Source organism: Microcaecilia unicolor, chromosome 2 (genome assembly GCF_901765095.1).
Source record: "Microcaecilia unicolor chromosome 2, aMicUni1.1, whole genome shotgun sequence".
Taxonomy (NCBI): domain Eukaryota; kingdom Metazoa; phylum Chordata; class Amphibia; order Gymnophiona; family Siphonopidae; genus Microcaecilia; species Microcaecilia unicolor.
Genome location: NC_044032.1, coordinates 593,082,372 through 593,105,803, shown reverse-complemented (window position 1 = coordinate 593,105,803; position 23,432 = coordinate 593,082,372). Strand labels below are relative to the sequence as shown.

General features: G+C 45.0%; 1 protein-coding gene across 5 annotated transcripts in view; it reads right to left on the bottom strand.

Moving 5' to 3' along the window:
- Positions 1-23,432, bottom strand: part of CBR4 (carbonyl reductase 4) — a 35,737-nt gene that overhangs the window by 6,947 nt on the left and 5,358 nt on the right. For all 5 annotated transcript variants that reach the window (XM_030192671.1, XM_030192673.1, XM_030192674.1 and 2 more), the window contains exons 2-5: positions 19,030-19,079; positions 17,427-17,592; positions 15,151-15,271; positions 2,523-2,659 (exon numbers count right to left, since the gene is read on the bottom strand). In XM_030192671.1, the coding sequence (XP_030048531.1) occupies positions 2,523-2,659; positions 15,151-15,271; positions 17,427-17,568 (400 nt within the window). In that variant the 5' untranslated portion in view covers positions 17,569-17,592; positions 19,030-19,079. The remainder of the gene's footprint in view (positions 1-2,522; positions 2,660-15,150; positions 15,272-17,426; positions 17,593-19,029; positions 19,080-23,432) is intronic.

Below are 23,432 nucleotides of genomic sequence, written 5' to 3'. Positions count from 1 at the left end.
ATAGCTAGGAAGCCATTATTGTTTCAATTCTCAAGCCCAAAGGGTCTTTGTTCAAAGGTTGTTTTTCATCCAGTTTTGCTTGTCTGGTTGCACATGTATAGAATGCTCTTCCTATCCAAATCAAACACTTATAAGATATGATCTGTTTAGAAAGCTATTGAAGCTTTCTTTTTAAAGACATTCTTAAATATAGATTTAATTGGAATGCATTTTTTTTTTGTTTTCTTCGGTGATTGTCCAGATTTCTTACTATGTTATCCGCATAGAACTTAAATAACTTTGGAGAATATAAGAGAACATTGGTATTGTACACAGCGAGGGTAGTGGGGATTTACATGCTGAACCTCTAGGCTGATGGAGGGAGGGAGTAACTTTGAACCCCAGCTGTGGAAGAGAGGGGTAAGCGAGATGCTGACCCAGGTGAGGGCTGAAGGGAGCCTCAACTTATGCATGGGTTACAGAAATTTTAGGTCTAAAACTGCTCTCGACTTCTCCATGAGCTCAAATTGTAGATGAGTATATTTTTTAAATGGATGGATGAATGGTCCCTTTAGCTGTCTCCTCTCCTACAGTGTTTCATCTCATGAACATCATGGTTTAAAGTCCAAACCATATTTGTTTGTCCTTGCCTATATCTCTTAGGAAATTCTGCTCCCAAACTTGTCACAATACTGTGGATGAGGTCTCACCAATGATCTTGTTTTTTCTGCCAATTATACCTCCCCAGTGTACTCTAGAATTCCACTGGCTCTCCTCACTGCCTTGCACACTGTTTGGAAGCTCTAAAGCCATCAGATAAGATTACACCCAGATCTCTTATCCTTGCCTTCCTCTATCAAGCTCCACTGAGTTTGTGCCCCAAATGCATAATTAAGTTTTAGTAATAAATCTTGATCACTCATCAAGCTCTTCTCAATCCTTCTCCATTTTCTCCTCTCCCTCTACATCACTGCTTGTCAATCTTTTGTGGCCATGAGTTCATGATAACAGACAAATAAAATTGTGTGACTTCACCGGAGGTGCAGATTAATGAAGTACCTATGAAGAGCCCACCCAGGTTTTGACCCCCAAATTTGAGTATTGTGACCCCATTTATTGATGACAGAAATTGACAAACAAAAACTTTGTCCCAAAGGATAATACAACAGATTAAAGTATAGTACATTTCGTCATTAAATTGTAACAGTTTACCTCCCTCCTCCCAACCTTCCCCCCCATCCTATAGAATCATCCCCCCTATCCTACCTCCTACCCAACCACTCCCCCTTCCCTCCCTCCCCTCTATAAACCCCTCCTCTTCCTCCTTGCCCCCCTGGACTACCCCCCCCCCCCCCAGGAACCTACTAGTACTCGGGGAGAAAGCCAGGAGTTCCACCATAACCCCTGTTCTGGGGTTACAACCAGTTCAGAAGTAGATTACACTCGCAAGGGGTCAAGCTATGGACACACGGGTTCCAAATTTGCAAAAAATTATTTTTCCGTTTCGGGGATCCCTTCGCCTCTGTGGCTTCAAGTTCCCACACTGTTGAATATCTTTCACTTGCTCATCTTCCAATGTGGTATATATCATTCAGTGTAAAAAATGTAACGAAGGATGCTATATTGGAGAAACAGGCCAGATGCTTAAGACAAGATTCAATTTACATAGATATCACATGAACAATACTGGTGCCAGTAGGGCTCCCACCCCTGTTGGTCAGCATTTTACAGGACCAGGACACTGTACCAGTGACTTCACAGTGAGAATCCTGAAAGGTAACTTTAAAATCATACAAGAACGTAAGACCTTTGAAGTCAGAATGATTGAATATTTTAACACCCAACAGAAAGGACTTAACAAGGATCTGGGGATCCTAGCCCATTATAAACCATAAATCTGTATTTCTCTGTTGATCACCCCACCCCTCACCTATCCACACCTATCCTGTTAGAATATCAATGATATGCTTTGATGTCCCCATGCATACCTCCTACCCACCCCCATCCTCCCACCCTTTCAGACTGTCATAGTAATTCTTGAATGTTTTCACTTATATACACTGTCAGCTAGCACATTTGCTTATTTCCGATCTGACGAAGAAGGGCAACCTTCCAAAGCTAATCAAGAAATGTATTAAATTATGTCCAATAAAAAAGGTATCATCTTATTTTCTTTTCCATGTTTTATTTTGTTTGATTTCTATTGATAACCTTAAGAGTGGACTAACATGGCTACCACACTCCTCTACTTAAGACAAAAATCCAATGAGATCAATCCAGACATAAATCTTGAGATCCTAGAGCACTGTGCTATATAGACACAATGAAAACCAAAATCAAATCATTTGAATTAATCAGTTCAGCATCAGTGCATGTTTATTTCCTCACATAGGCTGAGATTTATCTGCATACGCTGGGCTACCAGTGAACACTTACAGCAATTCTGAAAACAGAGGGGAGGGGGGTTCACAACATGATCACTCCCTATTATAAATACAGTTCATTTATTTTAAATTGTGTTTACAGATAACCAGAAATCTTACCTATGTTAACAATAGCTCCTCCCTGGTGTTGCATCATACTCTTTACACCAGCTTTACATGTCAACATTGTCCCCAAGAGATTGGTGTGAAGTTGGGACACCATGTCCTCTGCTTTGCTTCGCAATAACAGTGCATCTCTACAAAAATAAGCCATATTTCTTAAGCTGGTTGTGATGTCTGACTATAATAAGCATCTACTACTACTACTACTTAACATTTCTAAAGCGCTACTAGGGTTACACAGCGCTGTACAGTTTAACAAAGAAGGACAGTCCCTGCTCAAAGGAGCTTACAATCTAAAGGACAGCATGTGCAGTCAGCTTACAATCTAATGGACAACACGTGCAGACAGTCAAATTGGGGCAGTCTAGATTTCCTGGATAGAGGTGAAATGGTTAGGTGCCGAAGGTGACATTGAAGAGATGGGCTTTGAGCAAGGATTTAAAGATGGGCAGGGAGGGGGCTTGGCGTATGGGCTCAGGAAGTTTGTTCCAAGCATAGGGAGAGGAAAGGCAGAAAGGGCGGAGCCTGGAGTTGGCGATGGTGAAGAAGGGAACAGAGAGGAGGGATTTGTCCTGTGACCGAAGATTTCGGGTAGGAGCGTACGGGGAGATAAGGGTAGAGAGGTAGTGAGGGGCTGCAATAATAAGCATCTAGTGGTTTCATAGAGATTTGTTTTGGATGTTTGTATCTCGTTCTATTCTTATCTTAATAAAACATTTATTTAAACACAAAATAAGTAAGCCATAGTACCAGAAATAAATGAGCCAGTATATATTTGCAGAATATCTGTATAGTTTTAGAGGTCTGCAAGATACAAACATTTTTCTCAGGTGCCATCAACCATTCTGAGGCCAGGACAAGGAACATAAAAACTCAGGAAGATCGACAAATAAAGTGAAGATGCTTACTTGAAACAGGTGTTCTTTCTCAACAGGGAATCACCATGAATATAAAATGGATGATAAAATCAATGCTCAACAATGATCTGATCCTGTCCTGAGCTTTCTAAGGAAGCATTTGAACATAACTGTACGTGTACTACATGCCCAAAGGTATCGCTCTCCCACATCCCTACAGCATGCCTTAGTTAAATCTGACACTGAGAAAGCTCAGCTCCAGGAGGGGAGGAGAGAGAGAGAGAGTCCATAATTGATGATTCTCCCGCCTTCAGGGAACAACCATTACAGATAAGGTTTCTCTGAAGACAAGCAAAATACCAGATGTGGGACTGACTCCCTAGCTAACAGCCATAAGTACATAAGTAATGCCACACTGGAAAAGACCAAGGGTTCATCGAGCCCATCATCCTGTCCACGACAGTGGCCAATCCAGGCCAAGGGCACCTGGTAAGCTTCCCAAACGTACAAACATTCTATACATGTTATTCCCGGAATTGTGAATTTTTCCCAAATCCATTTAGTAGCGGTTTATGGACTTGTCCTTTAGGAAACCGTCTAACCTCCCCCCCCCCCCCTTTTAAACTCTGCCAAGCTAACCGCCTTCACCACGTTCTCCGGCAACGAATTCCAGAGTTTAATTACGCGTTGGGTGAAGAAAGATTTTCTCCTATTTGTTTTCAGTTTACTACACTGTAGTTTCATCGCATGCCCCCTAGTCCTAGTATTTTTGGAAAGCGTGAACAGACGCTTCACATCCACCTGTTCCACTCCACTCATTATTTTATATACCTCTATCATGTCTCCCCTCAGCCGTCTCTTCTCCAAGCTGAAAAGCCCTAGCCTCCTTAGTCTTTCCTCATAGGGAAGTCGCCTCCTTAGTCTTTATTCATAGGGAAGTCGTCCCATCCCCGCTATCATTTTAGTCGCCCTTCGCTGCACCTTTTCCAATTCCACTATATCTTTCTTGAATGCGGCGAACTGAATTGAACACAATACTCAAGGTGCGGTCGCATTATAACATCCTCACACCTGTTTTCCATACCTTTCCTAATAATACATAACATTCTATTCGCTTTCCGAGCCGCAGCAGCACACTGAGCAGAAGGTTTCAGTGTATTATCGACGACGACACCCAGATCCCTTTCCTGGTCCGTAACTCCTAACGTGGAACCTTGCATGACATAGCCATAATTCGGGTTCTTTTTTCCCACATGCATCACCTTGCACTTGCTCACATTAAACGTCATCTGCCATTTAGCCGCCCAGTCTCCCATCTTCAAGAAATAGAGAGAGCAGAAACAAATAACTTCAGGGCATGATTTACATGGTCATTTTGTAAAAGAAGTGTTTTACATGGGAAAGTTGATAAATCTCAACGAATTCCTCCTCAAGACACTATCTAAAGTTATTCTTGATTACCAAGTACAGTCTATCCTCCATAACTTTAAAGTCCTTGGTGCTAGTTTCCAATTGTTTCTCAACCTTCTGTTCTGTTTTTTTTCAAACTTTATTTATACCAACAGCAAAAGGTCAAACAGTAGACAGAAAAAGTCAAAAGTAACAGGCACAAGCAAAACAATACTGCAGGGCACAACATGACCTAAAAAATAAACTCCCTCTCGACTGATTCTTATCTGAGAGAGTTCAGACCTAGGCCTCCTGCCATCCAATTTTACCTCTATTTGTAGTCCCAAGAAACCACATACCTCCACATGGTCAGGTGAGTGAAAACCAAAGGGCAGAAAAAATCCCCAAATACCTCAGGAATCAGTGTCAACAGGATCCCATACACTAGATGATGTAAGGGACAACAGTTTATTCCACAGCCAGTTCTTGGACGCCATTGATGGCCTACCTTGATGAGAAAGATACCAGAGTTCAAATTGGGCCACCTGATGTAGTTGATGTTGCCAATGTTCATAGGTTGGGGGCAATTCATCGGTCCAATGTTGCAAAATAAGTTAAAGCAATGTAAAAGTGGCACACAACAATACATTTTTTGATGGTGGGCACCTGAGAATGATCCTCCCAACTGCCCAGCATCAACAAATCATAGGTCCAGTCTATAAGGGTGCTCACCAATTGCCCCAAAAGAACAAAAACCTTCTGCCAAGGTATGGATCCAAGCTCCTTGCCCCACCTTACACCGCAGACAACGTTCATCTGTCCATAGTTGCAGCTGGCATCTAGTAATATAAACTCTATGAATAATCTTAAAGAGCGTATCTTGAAAGCAGGTATCGGTAAGCAGTTTAGAACCTGTCACCAACACTTTAACCAATTCAGTCCCTGTAATTTCCAAAGCCAAATCCTCAGACCACTCCCAAGTCACCCCATCCAGAAGAGTGTCTAGCTTATAAAATTAACCCTCCCCATACCACCTAGAAAGTGTGGTAAAATGCTGAGGCAAGGCCTGAAAGTCCTTGTCCTCTTCCACTACTCGGAGATCATCCACCTTTTCCTGTCTACCCCACGAGGTAGAAAAATAATGATGCGCCTGCAAATATAAGAAAAAATGTGTCTCAGAAAGATGCTATTTTTCACTAATTTGAGCAAAAGAGGGGAAAGTCTCCGAATCTAACTGGAGAAGGTCGCCTAGCCGAACACATCCGCGTGACTTCCAATTCTGAACCCTCCCCCCAGACCAGAGACCAGACTCAAAACTGGGGTTCCTAGTAAGGGTCAAAAAGAGGAACAATTTTGGGTTGACCGCCGCTGAAACGCCGCCACCAGTTCCACATCTTGCAAAGAGGGATGACAACAAAAGAAAGAAGCAAGACATTATTGGAGATTGCAAACAGGTAAACATAAAATCATCCATTAAAGAACAGAAGAAAAATATTTTTCTAAAAAGATAAAGAAATTATACATCCAAGGAATTCTAAGGGCCCTGTTTACTAAGGCACGCTAGCATTTTTAGCACACGATAAAAATTAGCACACACTAACAATAGAGACACCCATAAGATTATAAGGGTGTCTCAAACGCTAGTGCGGCTACAGCATGGCTCAGTAAACAGAGCCCTAAGGTAGGAGCCTCAGCACTCCCACTCCCCCCAAAACAAAATCAAGATATTAAACTTCAAGCAGCACCTTGTTACTTATTTCTTCCAAGTGACGACAATAAAGATCCAAGATACAGTAGTATAATAAAAGATAGGAATACTCTGAAAATTAACCCAATAGACAATAAAATGGGATATGAGATTGCAGAAATAAATGGTTGTCTAGCAGACAAGTTTTTAAATAAATAAATGTATTTACTTTAGAATCCAGTCAGTTAGGATGTCTTTTACTAAGATGCGATACCGTTTCTGGCTCGAGACAGAAATCAGCTGGCGGTAAACACCGAGACGCCCATTATATTCCTATGGGTGTCTTGGCGTACTGCCAGCTGATTTCTACCACGAGCTAAAAATGCTACCGCGGCTTAGTAAAAGACCCCCTTAGTAAAAAAGCTGGTTAAGAAATTTGCAAAAAGATCCTGCATTTTGGATCCCTGTTCAGCCACTCTTATGAGATGCCACGTTTTATACGAGTAAGAAATTGAGTGGCACAATCATTACAAAAGTGGTACAAAATGAGTAGAATCATTTTAACCCATTTATTAAAAGGGGCAGATATAGCACTGCAACTATATCATCTTAGCCAAAATTATATTTTAGACCCAGCACAATCTGTGTATCAAGCCATGTTTATAGACAGAATTTAGATCTTTTACAAACAAAGGTAAATCTAATTACTTTACAAATGCTAGTTTATCAGCAATCTTTCACTTAGTGGAACATAACACATTGTTATGTCAATTGAGGTAAAAATAGTTGGTCCAGAATTGAACTGGTTCTCTCAGGGTATGGTCCACGAAACAAGGCTCTCCACTGTAAACCACATTGAGCCTACAAATAGGTGGTAAAATGTGGAATACAAATGTAACAAATAAATAATAAATTAATTAATAAATTATCACTCATTCTATTCAATCTTTATTTGGGTTCAGTTTTGAGGTCTTTCCATATTTTGTATTAATCATATCCAGATGACATCTTGTTGATTTTTCCTGTATGTAAACCCCTCTCAGAAACTTATATGATAATGGAGACTGATAAGATACATGAATGGATGCAAGGTAATAATCTGAAAATAAATCCTACTAAAACTAACATTTACTGGTTAGGTGGATGAATGAACTCCTGTACTGAGTGGGATTGAAATACCATTGTGGACTGTGGTAAAAGTTTAGGAATCTTTTAATTCTAAGTTTACTATGGAAATGCATGATGGCACATTAATAAAGAGGATGTTTATTAATTTAAAAAATAATCTATGGTATTAGACCTTTCCTGGAGGCTCAACATTTGCAAAATGATTGATCAACTGTTCTCTCTCGTATGCATTAGTGTAATCTTATGTTGCTGAATCTCTTGGAAAGACAAATCTGTAGCAGCAGTTAGTACTAGTTGAGGAAAGCACAGAACATGCAACCCCCATACCTAGGAGACTTGCACACAAGCACTTCTTCCAAGGAGAGGGAGGCTCCTCCTGCTGCCAACGCTTCTCAGGTCACATTCACACCAGCAATGTGAATGGGAAAACAAAGTACTCCATACTGGTATGTTTCGGGGATCAGCGGCTAGCTATTCAGTGCGTATACAGTGGAGTTTCTGAATTTTCAAGTCTGCTGACTTTTACTTTGTTTTTTTTAGCCACAGAGCACAGTGAAGTCCTACATACCAGTTGGACTTTTACCTTCAGACTCCTGATGCAGGCCTCTTTAGGCCGAAACACGTTTCGAGTCGAGTTGCTTGAAGGACAAGAATAAAAGACTTTGTGGCACCTTGGTTGAGAAGGTAAAATTATGTATAATCATACCTGATAATTTTCTTTCCATTAATCATAGCTGATCAATCCATAGACTGGTGGGTTGTGTCCATCTACCAGCAGGTGGAGATAGAGAGCAAACTTTTGCCTCCCTATATGTGGTCATGTGCTGCCGGAAACTCCTCAGTATGTCGATATCAAAGCTCCATCCGCAGGACTCAGCACTTAGAGAATTACACCCACGAAGGGACACTCTGCCCAGCTCACCACCGCCGAAACGGGGGAGGGGAATTAACCCAGCTCATCCCCACACAAGTGGGGGAGGGGAATCCGTCCAGCTCATCCCCGCGGAGCGGGGGAGGGACACCACACCCGCCGATGCGGGGGGATCTGGCTTATCCTGCAACCGCAACCGCGGGAGGAGCTGACTGACCCTAACACCGCCGAAGCGGGAGGGGTACAAAGCTGCCCTACAGCCGCACGAAGCGGGAGGGAGTGCCGGCAGAATTTATGTCTCAATCCAGCCCCGTAAAACGGGGGGGAGAGGAATGCAGCAGCTCACTGTAACACAAACTCGTCTCAACTCTTGAAGAATCCAAGTGAAAAAACTTGAACACGAAGTCTTTCTGAAGTAACTGAAGACTAAACTTGAACCTGAAATGCAACCAGAATAAAAACAGTACAGATATCTGGGAGGGGCTATGGATTGATCAGCTATGATTAATGGAAAGAAAATTATCAGGTATGATTATACATAATTTTACCTTCCATATCATCAAGCTGATCAATCCATAGACTGGTGGGATGTACCGAAGCAGTACTCACCCAGGGCGGGACATTGAAATCCCTGACCTCAACACTGAAGCTCCAAACCGGGCCTCCGCCCGTGCAGCCACCGTCAAACGGTAATGCTTGGAGAATGTATGAGCCGAAGCCCAAGTTGCCGCCTTGCATATCTCTTCCAAGGAGACGGATCCGGCCTCTGCCATCGAGGCCGCCTGAGCTCTCGTGGAGTGAGCCTTCAGCTGGATAGGCGGCACCTTCCTTGCGGCCACATAAGCCGCTGCAATGGTTTCCTTGACCCATCTTGCCACTGTAGGCTTAGCAGCCTGCAGACCCCTACGAGGACCTGCAAACAGGACAAACAGATGATCCGATTTCCGGAAATCATTGGTCACTTCCAAGTATCTGATGATGACTCGCCTCACATCCAGATATTTAAGAGCAGAGTACTCCTCTGGGTAGTCCTCCCTACGAAAGGAAGGGAGACAGAGCTGCTGATTCACATGGAAGCGAGAAACAATCTTGGGCAGAAAGGAAGGCACTGTGCGAATAGTCACTCCTGCCTCAGTGAACTGCAGAAAAGGCTCTCGACAAGAGAGCGCCTGGAGCTCGGAAACTCTTCTGGCTGAAGGGATAGCCACCAAAAGACTGCTTTCCACGTCAGGTCTTTCAGAGATGCCCTTGACAAGGGTTCAAAAGGCGGCTTCTGCAATACTCTTAGCACCATGTTGATATTCCACGCAGGCACCACTGAGTGCAGAGGAGGGCGCAGGTGATTAACTCCCTGAGAAAGCGCACCACATCTGGCTGCGAAGCCAGGGAAGCACCCTTCAGGCGGCCCCTGAAGCAAGCCAGAGCCGCCACCTGGACTTTAAGGGAACTGAGCAACAGGCCTTTCTCCAGACCTTCTTGCAGGAACGCCAACACTGAAGAAATTGGAGCAGTGAAGGGAGAAAGTGAGCCTGCTTCACACCACGCTGCAAAGATACGCCAAACCCTGGCGTAAGCAGTAGAAGTAGAGCGCTTCCTCGCTCTTAGCATAGTGGCGATGACCTTGTCTGAGAAGCCCTTCTTCCTCAGACTCTGTCGCTCAATAGCCAGGCCTTAAGACCAAAGGGGGAGGGATCCTCCATCACCACGGGACCCTGATGTAACAGGCCCTGCTCCACTGACAGCCGCAGAGGATCGTCGACTGAGAGCCTGATCAAGTCCGCATACCAGGGACGTCTGGGCCAATCCGGACCCACCAGGATTACCCTGCCGGGATGCTTGCCACCCGGTCTAGCACCCTGCCCAACATGCCAGGGCGGGAACACATAGAGGAGCTCTTGTGTCGGCCACTGTTGGAGAAGAGCATCTACTCCCAGGGATCGAGGGTCCCGTCCTCTGCTGAAAAAGCGCGGCACTTGGTAACTGGCCGATGACGCCATCAGATCTAGACTCGGCTGGCCCCAGCGCTTCGTGATGTCCAAGAACGCCTGAGCAGATAGTTGCCACTCTCCGGGCTCCAAGGTATGGCGACTGAGAAAGACCGCCTTGACATTCGTGACCCCGGCAATGTGGGCCGCTGAAAGCTGCTCCAGGTTCGCTTCCGCCCACTGGCATAGATTCATGGCCTCCTTGGCTAGAGGGGCGCTCTTGGTACCTCCCTGGCGGTAGACATAGGCCACAGCCGTGGCATTGTCCGACAGGACCCGTACTGGCTTCAAGACCAGTACCGGGATGAACTCCAAAAGCGCCAACCGAATGGCTCTGAGTTCCAGGAGGCTGATAGACCACTTTGCCTCTGCAGGAGACCAGAGCCCCTGCGCTGTCCTTCCCAAACAGTGGGCTCCCCAGCCCGACAAAGAGGCGTCCGTCGTGACGACAATCCACTCTGGGGTCACCAGAGGCATTCCTGCAGACAACTTGACTGTCTGCAGCCACCAGCTCAGCGCCTTGCGCACTGCTGGGTCCAAGGGAAGGCGCACAGCATAATCCTCCGACAACGGAGTCCAGCGCTGCAGCAGAGAGAGTATAGTGGTCTCATATGAGCCCTGGCCCAGGGCACTACTTCCATCGTGGCCGGCATAGAGCCCAACAGCTGCACATAGTCCCAAGCCCGAAGAGGAGAGGCTACTAGGAACTAGTCCACCTGAGCCTGATTGTCTGGCAGGAACACTCTGCCCACTTGGGTGTCGAATCGAACTCCCAGATACTCCAGGGACTGAGTCGGGCGCAGCTGGCTCTTCTTCTTCCAGTTGATGATCCATCCCAGGGAGCTCAAAAGAGCAACTACCTGGTCCACAGCTTTGCCGCACTCTGCATAAGAGGGGCTCGGATCAACCAGTCGTCCAGATAAGGATGGACTTGTACTCCTGCCTTTCGCAGGAAGGCCGCTATGACCACCATTACTTTGGAAAAGGTCCGCGGAGCAGTAGCCAACCCAAAAGGGAGGGCTCTGAACTGGAAGTGTCGTCCCAGGACTGCAAAACGCAGGATGAGGCCAGATGGGAATATGCAGGTACGCTTCCTTGATGTCCAAGGAAGCCAAGAACTCTCCTGCCTTCACTGCCGCTATAACAGAGCGGAGAGTCTCCATGCAAAAGTGCCGCACTTTCAAGGCCCGATTGACCCCTTTGAGGTCGAGGAAAGGCCGGACAAAACCTCCTTTCTTTGGTACCACAAAGTAAATGGAGTAACGTCCCTTGCCAATCTGATTTTCTGGCACCAAAACGACCGCACCCCGGCGGATCAGGTTGTCCAAGGTCTGCTGCACTGCCACAGCTTTGACCGGAGACTTGCAGGGAGAGAGTACAAACCCGTCTCTTAAGGGTCGGCAGAACTCTAGCTTGTAGCCGTCTCTGATGACTTCCAGCACCCAAGCGTCTGAAGTTATTGTGGTCCACTCGCCCAGAAACGAGGCCAGCCGTCCTCCAATCTGCACTGGGGCGTGGACCAAGGCCCCGTCATTGGGTACGAGACCCTGGGGGAGGACCGGAGGGAGCACCTCCGGGACGGCGGTCTCTGCGAAAGGAATGCTGCTTGGGGGAGAAATTCCTCTTGAAGGAAGAGGGGACAGAGGAACCCGACTTGCCCGGGCGGTACCGACGGGCTTCCTGCAACCGTCCTCTGGAGGTACCGGGACGAGTACTAGCCCGAGCCCTGACCTCTGGTAATTTCTTGCCCTTAGACGTGCGGAGATCGGTCACGATTTTGTCCAGCTCGACCCCAAAGAGCAGCTTGCCTTTAAAAGGCAATCTAGCCAGGCGGGATTTAGAGGCGTGGTCAGCAGACCAATGTTTCAGCCAAAGCCACCGCCACGCAGAGACTGTCTGAGCCATGCCTTTAGCTGAGGCTCTCAAGACATCATACAGCAAATCTGCCAAATAGGCTAAGCCCGATTCCAGGGCCGGCCAATCAGCCCTCAAGGAAAGATCCGAGGGGGAAGCCCGCTGCACCATAGTCAGGCACGCCCTGGCCACATAGGAGCCGCAAACTGAGGCCTGCAAACTTAAAGCAGCTGCCTCAAAGGACGACCTTAAGGCCGCCTCCAATCTTCTGTCTTGGGCGTCCTTTAGGGCCGAGCCACCTTCCACCGGCAACGCCGTTTTCTTAGTCACCGCAGTGATTAAAGAATCCACGGTAGGCCACAGATAGGCCTCACGTTCACTCACAGCCAAAGGATAGAGGCGGGACATAGCCCTAGCCACTTTAAGGCTCGTTTCCGGGACATCCCATTGAGCCGAAATTAAGGTGTGCATGGCATCATGCACGTGGAAGGTTCTAGGCGGGCGCTTCGTCCCCAGCATAATGGCAGAGCCAACAGGGGCTGAGGGAGAGACGTCCTCCGGAGAGGAAACTTCAAAGTGTCCATGGCCTGTAACAACAGGTTGGGCAAATCCTCTGGGCTAAAAAGCCGCGCTGCAGAGGGGTCATCCGCTCCATCCGAGCGGGGATCCGTCTCCTCCAAGGAATCCGCAAAGGACCGTTGGGAGACCTCAGACACGCTGCCCTCATCTACATCGGAGGAGACAAGTCCTCCAAGGCCTAAAAATCAACCCGAGGGCGTTTACCTCTGGGAACCTCAACCTCTTTACCAGAAGAGGGAGCAGGGGCAGCGTTTTGCCTGAGGAAAGCCTGATGCAGCAGCAAAACAAACTCGGGGGAGAAACCCCCCAGACTGTGCACTTCCGCAGCCTGGGCAACAGCCCTAGACGCACTCTCAACCGGCGCTCGCAAGAGCGGGGGAGAGACATGCTGCGCATCCAAAATGGCGTCCGGCGCGACACTCCACGAAGGAGCCGCGCGGGAAGAACGGCGCTTAACTTTAGCCGCTTTTGTGCCGTCGCCCAAATTAAGGGCGTTCATGGCATTAATGTCTCCAACCTCAAGGGCGGCCCACGAAGAAGCCGTCCGAGCCGCGTGGCCGGCCAAGATGGCGGAGGCGAGGAGCGGGGGATGGGCGTTTATGGCGGGAAAAACCGCCGCGCCGGAGGAAGGACCGGGACATTCATCGGTCACGAAACTGTCACCCAACAAGGGCGAATCAGGCTTTAATACCCCCGCATCCCCTCTAGAAGCGCTCCAGCGATCCGGGGAGCGACCCTTTGCGCCCTCGCCCTCCGACGCCATATGCCACGAGGAGAAGAATCGGGGAACCCCCTGCCCGCTATAAAAAGGTAAAATTACCTGCTTGCCGCTCGGAGCTGTAACGAACTGGTGTCCCAGTGAGTAGCTGCAATGAACGTTTAAATAAACGTCGAAATAAACGCCTTTAAAGACGTTTAAAATTTTTTTTTTTTTTTTTAACGGAGCCAGCGGGAGGGGGGAGAAAAAGGAGGGACCTGGCACCACCAGGTTTGCACTTGCTCAAAAGAGCCCTCAACCCCAGGCCTCAACAAAACCTAAGGATTAGGCTTGGAGGCCTAGCCAGAGCTGCTGCTGTGTGTGACCACCACCTGCTGAGATAGAGAACATACTGAGGAGTTTCCGGCAGCACATGACCACATATAGGGAGGCAAAAGTTTGCTCTCTATCTCCACCTGCTGGTAGATGGACACAACCCACCAGTCTATGGATTGATCAGCTTGATGATATGGAATTTGCTTTTTTTAGTGGTTTCCTCCAGTGTTTGTTCTTCTGTAGACTTTAAAATTATCCATTTATCCTATTTTGCAATGGAAATACAGGTATACTTGAAATGTCCGTCAACATTTATACCTGCTCCAGGGCATGCATAACTGTCAGCTATCTGCTCATTTGGCCGTGTAGTTTGGATTGCTGATTTAAGGGGGGGAGGAGGCGGACAACTCAACCAATATTAGAATCACTTCACACAGCTAAGCTCCTTAACTGTCTCTACTTGATAGCTGTTTTCAAAATCCAGCACTTTCATATGCAAAGAGCAAAATCTGCCACTTATAAATGCTAGCACTTACACATGTAAAGCCCAGTGTGTGATTGTGCTCTTTTTGAAGATATATATATATATATATATATATATATATATATATATATATATATATATATATATAATGGCTGTCCCCACTGCAAATGCCACTAAATATATATATATATATTCCCCACTGTGCCGTAAGGATTTTACAAAAGACTCTGAGCAGCAAATGTCCCAAGTTGTTTGTCCCTTTTCATACCTCAACAACATTTTATTATTTGGATTTTGCTCACATTTTTTCAGTAGTAGCTCAAGGCAAGTTACACTCAGGTACAGTAGGTATATGGACCCGAGACTTGCCCAAGATCACAAGGAGCAGCAGTGGGATTTGAACCAGGCTTCCCTGGATGACAAGCCCAGTGCTCTAACCACTAGGCTACTTCTTCATATCTGTACTGAGACATATTTATTTTGCAAGTCCTATTTATGTACTTAATGTAACCATCCACACTGATAGGTGTTAAATGTTCCCTTGCATACAGTGTCAAATAACTGTCTTTCCACATTACACTCTAGGACACATTTCAGTTTATATTAAGAACATTTCTACAGGATCACGGCAGTAAATTCTGCTAAAGCAAGTCCTGTAGTGTAGGGAAGCCCATTTATAGCCACCCCTGTATCGTCTCCTGTTCTAAGGACCCTTCACTTCTGCCACGGTACCAGATAACGTATACAGTCCAACTAACCTGTTGATTCCAGCTGCATTTACCAGGTACTTAACATGACCTAAATTCTTCTCAATCTCTTGAAATGTATCTTGTACATTCTGTTCTTTAGCAACATCGCAGCTGAGGGCCAAATGGACTGCTGTAATAAAAAATATATATAAATGTTTGCAGCATTTAAAAGCAACCACAAACCTTTCCTCATCCTCCAAAACACAGGTGGGGACAGAGCTTAAGCTAGTATTTGCTCACAACCCACAATGGTTAATGAAATTATCCATTTACCCCAATTCAGGGTCGAATGCACAGAACTTTGGAGCTGTAAGGAACAGCGCCAGAGAAACACTAGCTCATTAGTAATGCTCAACACTAACAGCATGCAAAATAAATGCGCGGTGCTAATGTTGTGGGCAAACGCCAGGAACCCTTTACCAACCGATGAACAAGAGCTGTGTGGTGGACACTCTTGTGCCAGTACCAATTGGAGCCTCCGAACCCCCCCCCCCTTAAAACTTAAAAGCTTCACTTGGGGGTCCAATAAACCCCACAACCCCCTCCAAAACTACACTGGTGGTCCAGCAGGCCTACCAACCCCTCCCCCTTAATTTAACACTGGGCCCTGGTGATCTAGTGTAATCCCATCCCCCAACTCCCTCCTAATTTGTCAAGTGAGAGGCAGGTTTATCCCCTCCTGCTACCTGGCCCACCCACTGCAAAATAGTGGCACCCAACCCCTGCCTGGTGTAACCTGGGATGCCCTGAGAGGAGCCAAGTACCATATAAGGAATTTTTTTTTCTTATATGGTACTTAGCCCTTCCCAGTGCATTCCAGGATGTACCAGGCAGGAGCTGGGCGTCACCATTTTGCAGCAGGCAGACCCAGAGGCAGGAGGGAGTAGACCTCCCTCCTGCCTCTGACTACACAAGGTATGACGAGGGGGTTGGAGGGGGAAGGGGTGGGATTACACTAGACCACCCGGACCCAGTATTAAAATTAGGATGGGGGGGTCAGTGGGCTCACTGGACCCCCCTGAGAAGCTCAAGTTTGGGAAGGGGCAGATGGGGGTCCACTGGAGATTTTGTCAAATGTTGGGGAGGTAGAGGGGGCTGCAGCAGCAGATTTTCCTGTTAGTGCCTGAGCCAGAGCCAATCAGCACTCAGGCACTGATAGGAAAGTTAGCATGGGACCCCGACAGTTCCATAGCTGCTGTTAATTATTTACCTCTAGGGCAGGGGTTTCCTGTGCGCTGGTTTTCTGTGCATTAAATAGACTTGCTGATGATCTTGTTTATTTTTATTTAGAAAAAATAAATAAAAAAAATCTTATACCCTGCCTAAAAACTAAGAAGCTTACAAATTCTTTCCACATATATATTTCACGTTTTACATTTGATAAATCAGATATCAAACGAGTAACTAAGGGGCGTAGTTATCAATGTGGGGTAAGTTAAGATGTATTGTTATTTTACTACTAACATGCTATTTTAGCACAGGTTCCATGTTATAAAATAACAGTAAAATGCAAAGTTTATTAACTGCTTTACTCCAAAGAGGTCCAATGCCGTTTACAAAATGAAACCAACACAAAACTGGGAAGAAACAATAACACACAAAAAGAAATTTAAAAAAACAAACCAAAACCTATGAAATAAAAGTTCAGTTTTCCCAAAATTATAAATAATTTAGTTCAGCCCTAATACATATAGGTAAACTGTTCTAAAACAAAGTTACCTGAAAAACAAACAAAAACATGCACTTTAGTGCAAACCCTTAGCAGATCAATAATGCAATATTAATTGATACTGAAGACAAAGGGAACATCTAAGCTATATCTTCTTAATTAATAAGTTGATCACAAACACAAAGGTAAGACCGTAGAATGGTAGATAAGTCATACATAATGCCCTAAAAAAGATACAGGCTCAAATAGGAAGCCAATGTAATTTAACAAGAAACAGCGAAACTGCCAATTTTTTGATTCAAAAAATTAAGCACACAGAAGTGTTTTGAGTAAGTTGAAGTTTATACATCAGTTTAGATGACAAACCTAAAAAGAAGGAATTACAATAATACAAATGTGGTAAAAACCAACATTTGGACCAACAAAGCAAAGTGTCTCTCATAAAAAGAAGATCTAACTAAAAAATTATTCCAGGTTGTTAATAGAGGTTAACATTAAAATAACACATCTTAACCACGACCAAATCAATAACTCCCCCCCCCCCAGTGGCATACAAAACAACATTTACTTGCAAACATGATTAGTAATGCATCTCATGAATTCTCAGTGTACTCACTGCCTAGCTGACTTGCAGTAGCTTTCGCTGCATCCAAATTTCTAGCAATAATAGCCAGATGGAAACCTTTTTGTGCAAGTAACTGTGCAACAGCCTTCCCAATTCCTCTGGATCCTCCAAATATGGCACACACTTTATTCATCTTCCCAGAACAAATGGCATACTTCTTCAAATGAATAAATCAAAATATGAATCAAAAATGTGCTGATCCCAATTTTTGGCTGATAAATTCTTCTTCCACCTATTTAAACATAAGCACACACAAACAACTTAGGGGATCTTTTACAAAGCCATGATAATGTTTTTAGCTCGCGGTAAAAATCAGCAGGCGGAAAACGCAGACACGCCCCATTATATTTCTATGGGCATCTCAGCGTTTACTGCCAGCTGATTTTTACCGCAAGCTAAAAATGCTAGATTGGCTTTGTAAAAGGCCCCCTAAGAACACAGTAGAAACATTTAAACTGAAATTGTACCAATGCCTTCAGCTTTCTACAAAAACTAAAGGGTAGATCTTGCAGCAAAAACATGGATTTTATGGAATAAAGTTTTAGACCCTGCAGCTATTCTGTGACACAGATGCGTTGTTTCATAAGAAAGTGATATTTAGTGAAACTCTTTCAGAGATTACACATGTTCTTTTAACAACCAGAATGTTTCCAAACTTTACTATGTGTGCATGCCCCATAAATTACAGTCTATAGAGAAAGTCTATCCCCTCTTGAGCATTTTTCACATTTTGTTTAAATGCATGTAAGTCTGATGCATTGACACAATGGCACCCCTCCCCCTCAAAATGCAACAGTTGGGTAAATCTCCCTCCCCCTCTCAAGTCAATACTTTATAAGAGCACCTTTGGCAGCAATTACAACTGAGTCTGCTGGGACAGGTCTCCACCAACATTTTACATGTATATTTTTTAAAATTAGCTTATTCTCAAGTTCTGTCAAGCACCTTGCAGACCACCAATAGGCAGCACTGTTTAAGTCAGCCTCAGATTTTCAGTTGGATTGAGGTCAGGTTCTGACTGGACTCCTCAAGGATATTCATTTTTTTTTTCTACAGCCACTCTACTGTATTTTTCGCTATGTTTTGGAATATTATCAGTGCATTTTTTCTAGCAAAAAAGGTGCCGGTACTCAAATGCTAGGCCACCCTTCAGGGATGAGGTGATCACTGAGGGACCCACCCCATAATAGCCAAGGCAGAATTGGTGTGTAGAGCCTGAGCTCTTTCATTGAAATTTGGGGTCCATGGGTCAAAATTTTAGCAGACAATGGAAAAGGTGCCGGTACTCAGTACCCCCAAGTACCCCCTCAAAAAAAGCCCTGGATATTATCATGTGGAAGGTGAACTTCTATCCCAGTTTCAGCTTTCCTGCAGAGGGTAAGAAGTTTTCCTCAAAGCTTTTCTCTTTCTTAACTGTCTCTCAAACTCTCCAGTCTCTATCATCCCCCCCCCCCCCCCCTCCCCAACTCGGGCCTGATTTACTAAGATTTGTTTCCCCCATAAACACAGAACATCCCTCAGACTGTCCTCTAGATCTTAAGTTCTCTTCTCTCCAAGTTTTAGCTCTCCTTCCTGCCTCCTATTTTTCTCTTACCCTCCCTTATCACGTCCTTCTTTCCTCATCACCTTCAGTTTTCCTTCCACCTATAATTATAGAAGAAACAGAGCAATCAGTCAACTGTAACAGCAGCAGCAAAAGGGAAGCTTACCAGAAAATAAAAGGTCCTGACAAGAATATCAAGTATCCAACAAAATTATAGCCTCCACCGTATCACAATTATACCATGAACCTCAGCAGTGCTCCTTACTGGATTTTTAGCTTTTTGCCAGTAACACATACACACCCACCTCCTCATTGGTCATATGATGTGCGTTTTAATTTTTTTTTCACTAGCTTTCATCTTTTTTCTTTTAATTATCATCAAAATTTGAATGAAATTGTATCTTATTTTTAACCACTTAAATTTTAAAACATCTATAAATACTCATCTTAAAGATGTTGTTAATCTATCGGGGGTTAAAATCCAGAGTATTAGAGTTGTATCAAGGAACACCCCCTAAATGACAAAGGCATAGATTAATGTAAAAATCTACACTCTTATCATAAATCCTACAATTAGCTCTAGCTAATCTAAAAAGTAAAAATTATCTATTTCAAACAGCTCTGGCATTTCTCAGCCTGCGTACTCATATGGCTTCAAAATGACAGCAGTGTTCTACTACTAATCTTTATCTTCCTCAAAACTAATCACATCATGTAAATGACAAACCAATCACATAGCTCTTGGTCACAGTAACGTCATCCATTCTATTTCTAAAATCAATCCCATTGGAAATACTGTGTTTAATTTAAACGTCCAATTCTGCTCACGATAATTTAGTAACTTCTCAACATTTCCCTCCCTCCCACCCCAAATTTACCTGATCTATCTCTCACCATCTAAAGTCTTGTAAAGAGTGTAGTTTCTCTACCCAAAGTTGAACCAAAGGAGCATGAAAAGACTTCATATGAATAACCTGCTTATTTTCGAAGGAGAAGGGCGCCCATGTTTCGACACAAATCGGGAGATGGGCGAAAGCCGATTTTGGGGCGTCCTCAACTGCTTTCCGTTGCGGGGACGACCAAAGTTCAAGGGGGCATGTCAGCAGTGTACCAAAGGTGGGACGAGGGCGTGGTTAAAAGATGGGCGTCCTCGGCCGATAATGGAAAAAAGAAGGGCGTCCCTGACAAGCATTTGGCCGACTTTACTTGGTCCATTTTTTTTCACGACCAAGCATCAAAAAGGTGCCTGAACTGACCAGGTGACCACCGGAGGGAATCGGGGATGACCTCCCCTTACTTCCCCAGTGGTCACTAACCACCTCCCACCCTGAAAAAAACTTCAAAAACTTTTGTCTTTTTTTTTATAGAGTATGTCCTTCGCTATGGCTCCGTCCCTGCAATGGCAGTTGAGGACGTCCAAAATGTGAATGTTTCTGTGAGAAGGACATCCATGTCTTTGCTATGCCTCCCAACACCCTCTTTATTTATTTGGATTTTGGATCACAAGGAGTAGCAGTGGGATTTGAACTGGCCATTCTGGATTGCAAGACCAGTGCTCTAACCACTAGGCCACTCCTCCACTCTACTCCCTTGAAATTTGGCCATCCCTGTGGGGAGGCAGTATGCAGCGGGGGCATAACGAAGGCATGGATGTCCTCAACTGCCCCCCACAGGGATGGCCAAATTTCGAGGGAGTGGAGTAGAGTGGAGGAGTGGCAGTGGCCTAGTGGTTAGAGCACTGGTCTTGCAATCTAGAGGTGGCCGGTTCAAATCCCACTGCTGCTACTTGTGATCCAAAATCCAAATAAATAAGCAGGGTGTCAGAGGCATAGCAAGGGCATGGACATCCTTCTCACAGAAACATCCACATTTTGGACGTCCTCAACTGCTGTCGCTTCCCCTCCTTAGGAAGGAAATCGTGTGCAAATGAGCTAACAGCGAGCAGCTCGTTTGCATGCAATTTGCTTCATGCATGCCCATTCCTTTACGGATCTGTAAGGGAAGAGCTTTTTCCATTCAGTTAGTGGGACCAGTGCACTACGAATGCTGGCTCCTCCCATGACCAAATGGCTTGGATTTGGTCGTTTGAGATGGGCATCCTCGCTTTCCATTATCACCGAAAACCGGGGACGACCATCTCTAAGGTCGACCTAAATTTCATGATTTGGGCGTCCCCGACCGTATTATCGAAACAAAAGATGGACGTCTATCTTGTTTCGATAATACGGGTTGCCCCGCCCCTTTACAGGGCCGTCCTTAGAGATGGGCGCCCACGTTCGATTATCCCCCTCTTAATGACTTATGCTCAGTCAATCTAACCTTAATTGGGCGACTACTCCAGCCTACATACATTAAGGGCCCTGTTTACTAAGCAGTGTTATAGGCGCGTTAACATTTTTAATGCGCATTAACCATTTACACGACTACAATATCCCTATAGGGGTCTACATGGTTAGCACACGTGCTAAGTGTAGGCACGCTAAAAACACTAACACACCTTTGTAAACAGGGAACTAAATCACATGGGCAAGGAATGATGTAAACTACATTTTTACTATCACATGTGGTATGGTGTCTTCCTCTAAACTCATATGTTGAACCTGGGGGCTCCCAAATTGGCCCTGCTATAGTGTATAATGTGAAAGCCACCACTGGGAATTCTTAAAAAAAAAAAGCATATAATTGCATTATGTGCAAAAGAACTATTGTACAAATTGTTTAGAAAGATGGTAATAGGGCAGCACACAGAGGGGCATAATCGAAAGGGACGCCCAAGTCTTCCTGAGGACGTCCTCGCAAAACGTCCCATGGAGGGGCGGGGAAACCCATATTATCGAAACAAGGTGGACGTCCATCTTTCGTTTCGATAATACGGTAGGGGACGCCCAAATCTTGACATTTAGGTCGTCCTTAGACTTGGCCGTTTCTGATTTCCGGCGATAATGGAAACCAAGGACGCCCATCTCAAAAACGACCAAATGCAAGCCCTTTGGTCGTGGGAGGAGCCAGCATTCGTAGTGCACTGGTCCCCCTCACATGCCAGGACACCAACCGGGCACCCTAGGGGGCACTGCAGTGGACTTCATAAATTGCTCCCAGGTACATAGCGCCCTTACTTTGTGTGCTGAGCCCCCCAAAACCCACTCCCCACAACTGTACACCACTACCATAGCCCTAAGGGGTGAAGGGGGGCACCTACATGTGGGTACAGTGGGTTTCTGGTGGGTTTTGGAGGGCTCACATTTACCACCATAAGTGTAACAGGTAGGGGGAGGTGGGCCTGGGTCCACCTGCCTGAAGTGCACTGCACCCAGTAAAACTGCTCCAGGGACCTGCATACTGCTGTGATGGACCTGAGTATGACATTTGAGGATGGCACAAAATATTTTTGAAGATGTTTTTGAGGGTGGGAAGGGGTTAGTGACCACTGGGGGAGTAAGGGGAAGTAATCCCCGATTCTCTCCGGTGGTCATCTGGTCAGTTCGGGCACCTTTTTGTGGCTTTGTCGTAAGAAAAACAGGACCAGGTAAAGTCGTTCAAGTGCTTGTCAGGGACGCTCTTTTTTTTCCATTATGGGTCAAGGATGCTCATGTGTTTGGCACGCCCAAGTCCCGCCTTCGCTATGCCTCCGACACGCCCCCATGACATTTGGTCATCCCTGCAACAGAAAGCAGTTGGGGACGTCCAAAATTGGCTTTTGATTATGCCAATTTGGGCGACCCTGTGAGGACGCCCATCTTCCAATGTGTCAAAAGATGGTCATCCTTCTCTTTCAAAAATGAGCCTGAAAGTCTCCTCTCTGGTTCTACTAAGCACTCTCATAATAATTCACGTTGCACATACCGCACTCTCAGATAAGCCTTTCTTACTGCTGACTTAGGGTAACCCCTTTCCAAAAATCTGTTGCAGCTGTGTCGTATGTAATTTAAATTCAGTCAAAGTAGTGCAAATCCATCGTATTTGAAGAAATTGACTTATTGGTAAATTATACTTCAGGAGAAGGGATGACTTTAAAAATGTAATAGGGTATTTCTTGCTATCAATTTGCGGTATAAAGTGATAACCAATTTACCATTATCTTTAATAATCCACAGGTCCAAAAATTCTATTTTATTGACATCAAATGATATTTCAAATTGAATATTATAATCCAAACAATTCAATTTGGTAACAAATGTTCTTAACTGTTCCTCAGATGCTGTCCAAATAAAGAACACATAATCCAGAAATCCCTTCCATACCAAAACTGATTTAAACTCTTCCAACAAATAAATCTCCTGTGACTCCAACTTTTCCATATGGCCACTCCACTGATTTGTTGGTAAAATTTACCATTGTACCAAAAGTAATTTCGTTTAATTACAAATTCAGATAAAGTCATCAGAAATTCAGTAGAAATCCTGAGAGGTTATGCTCTCCTCTGTAAAGCTGTTGAAATAACCTCTAAAGCCCTA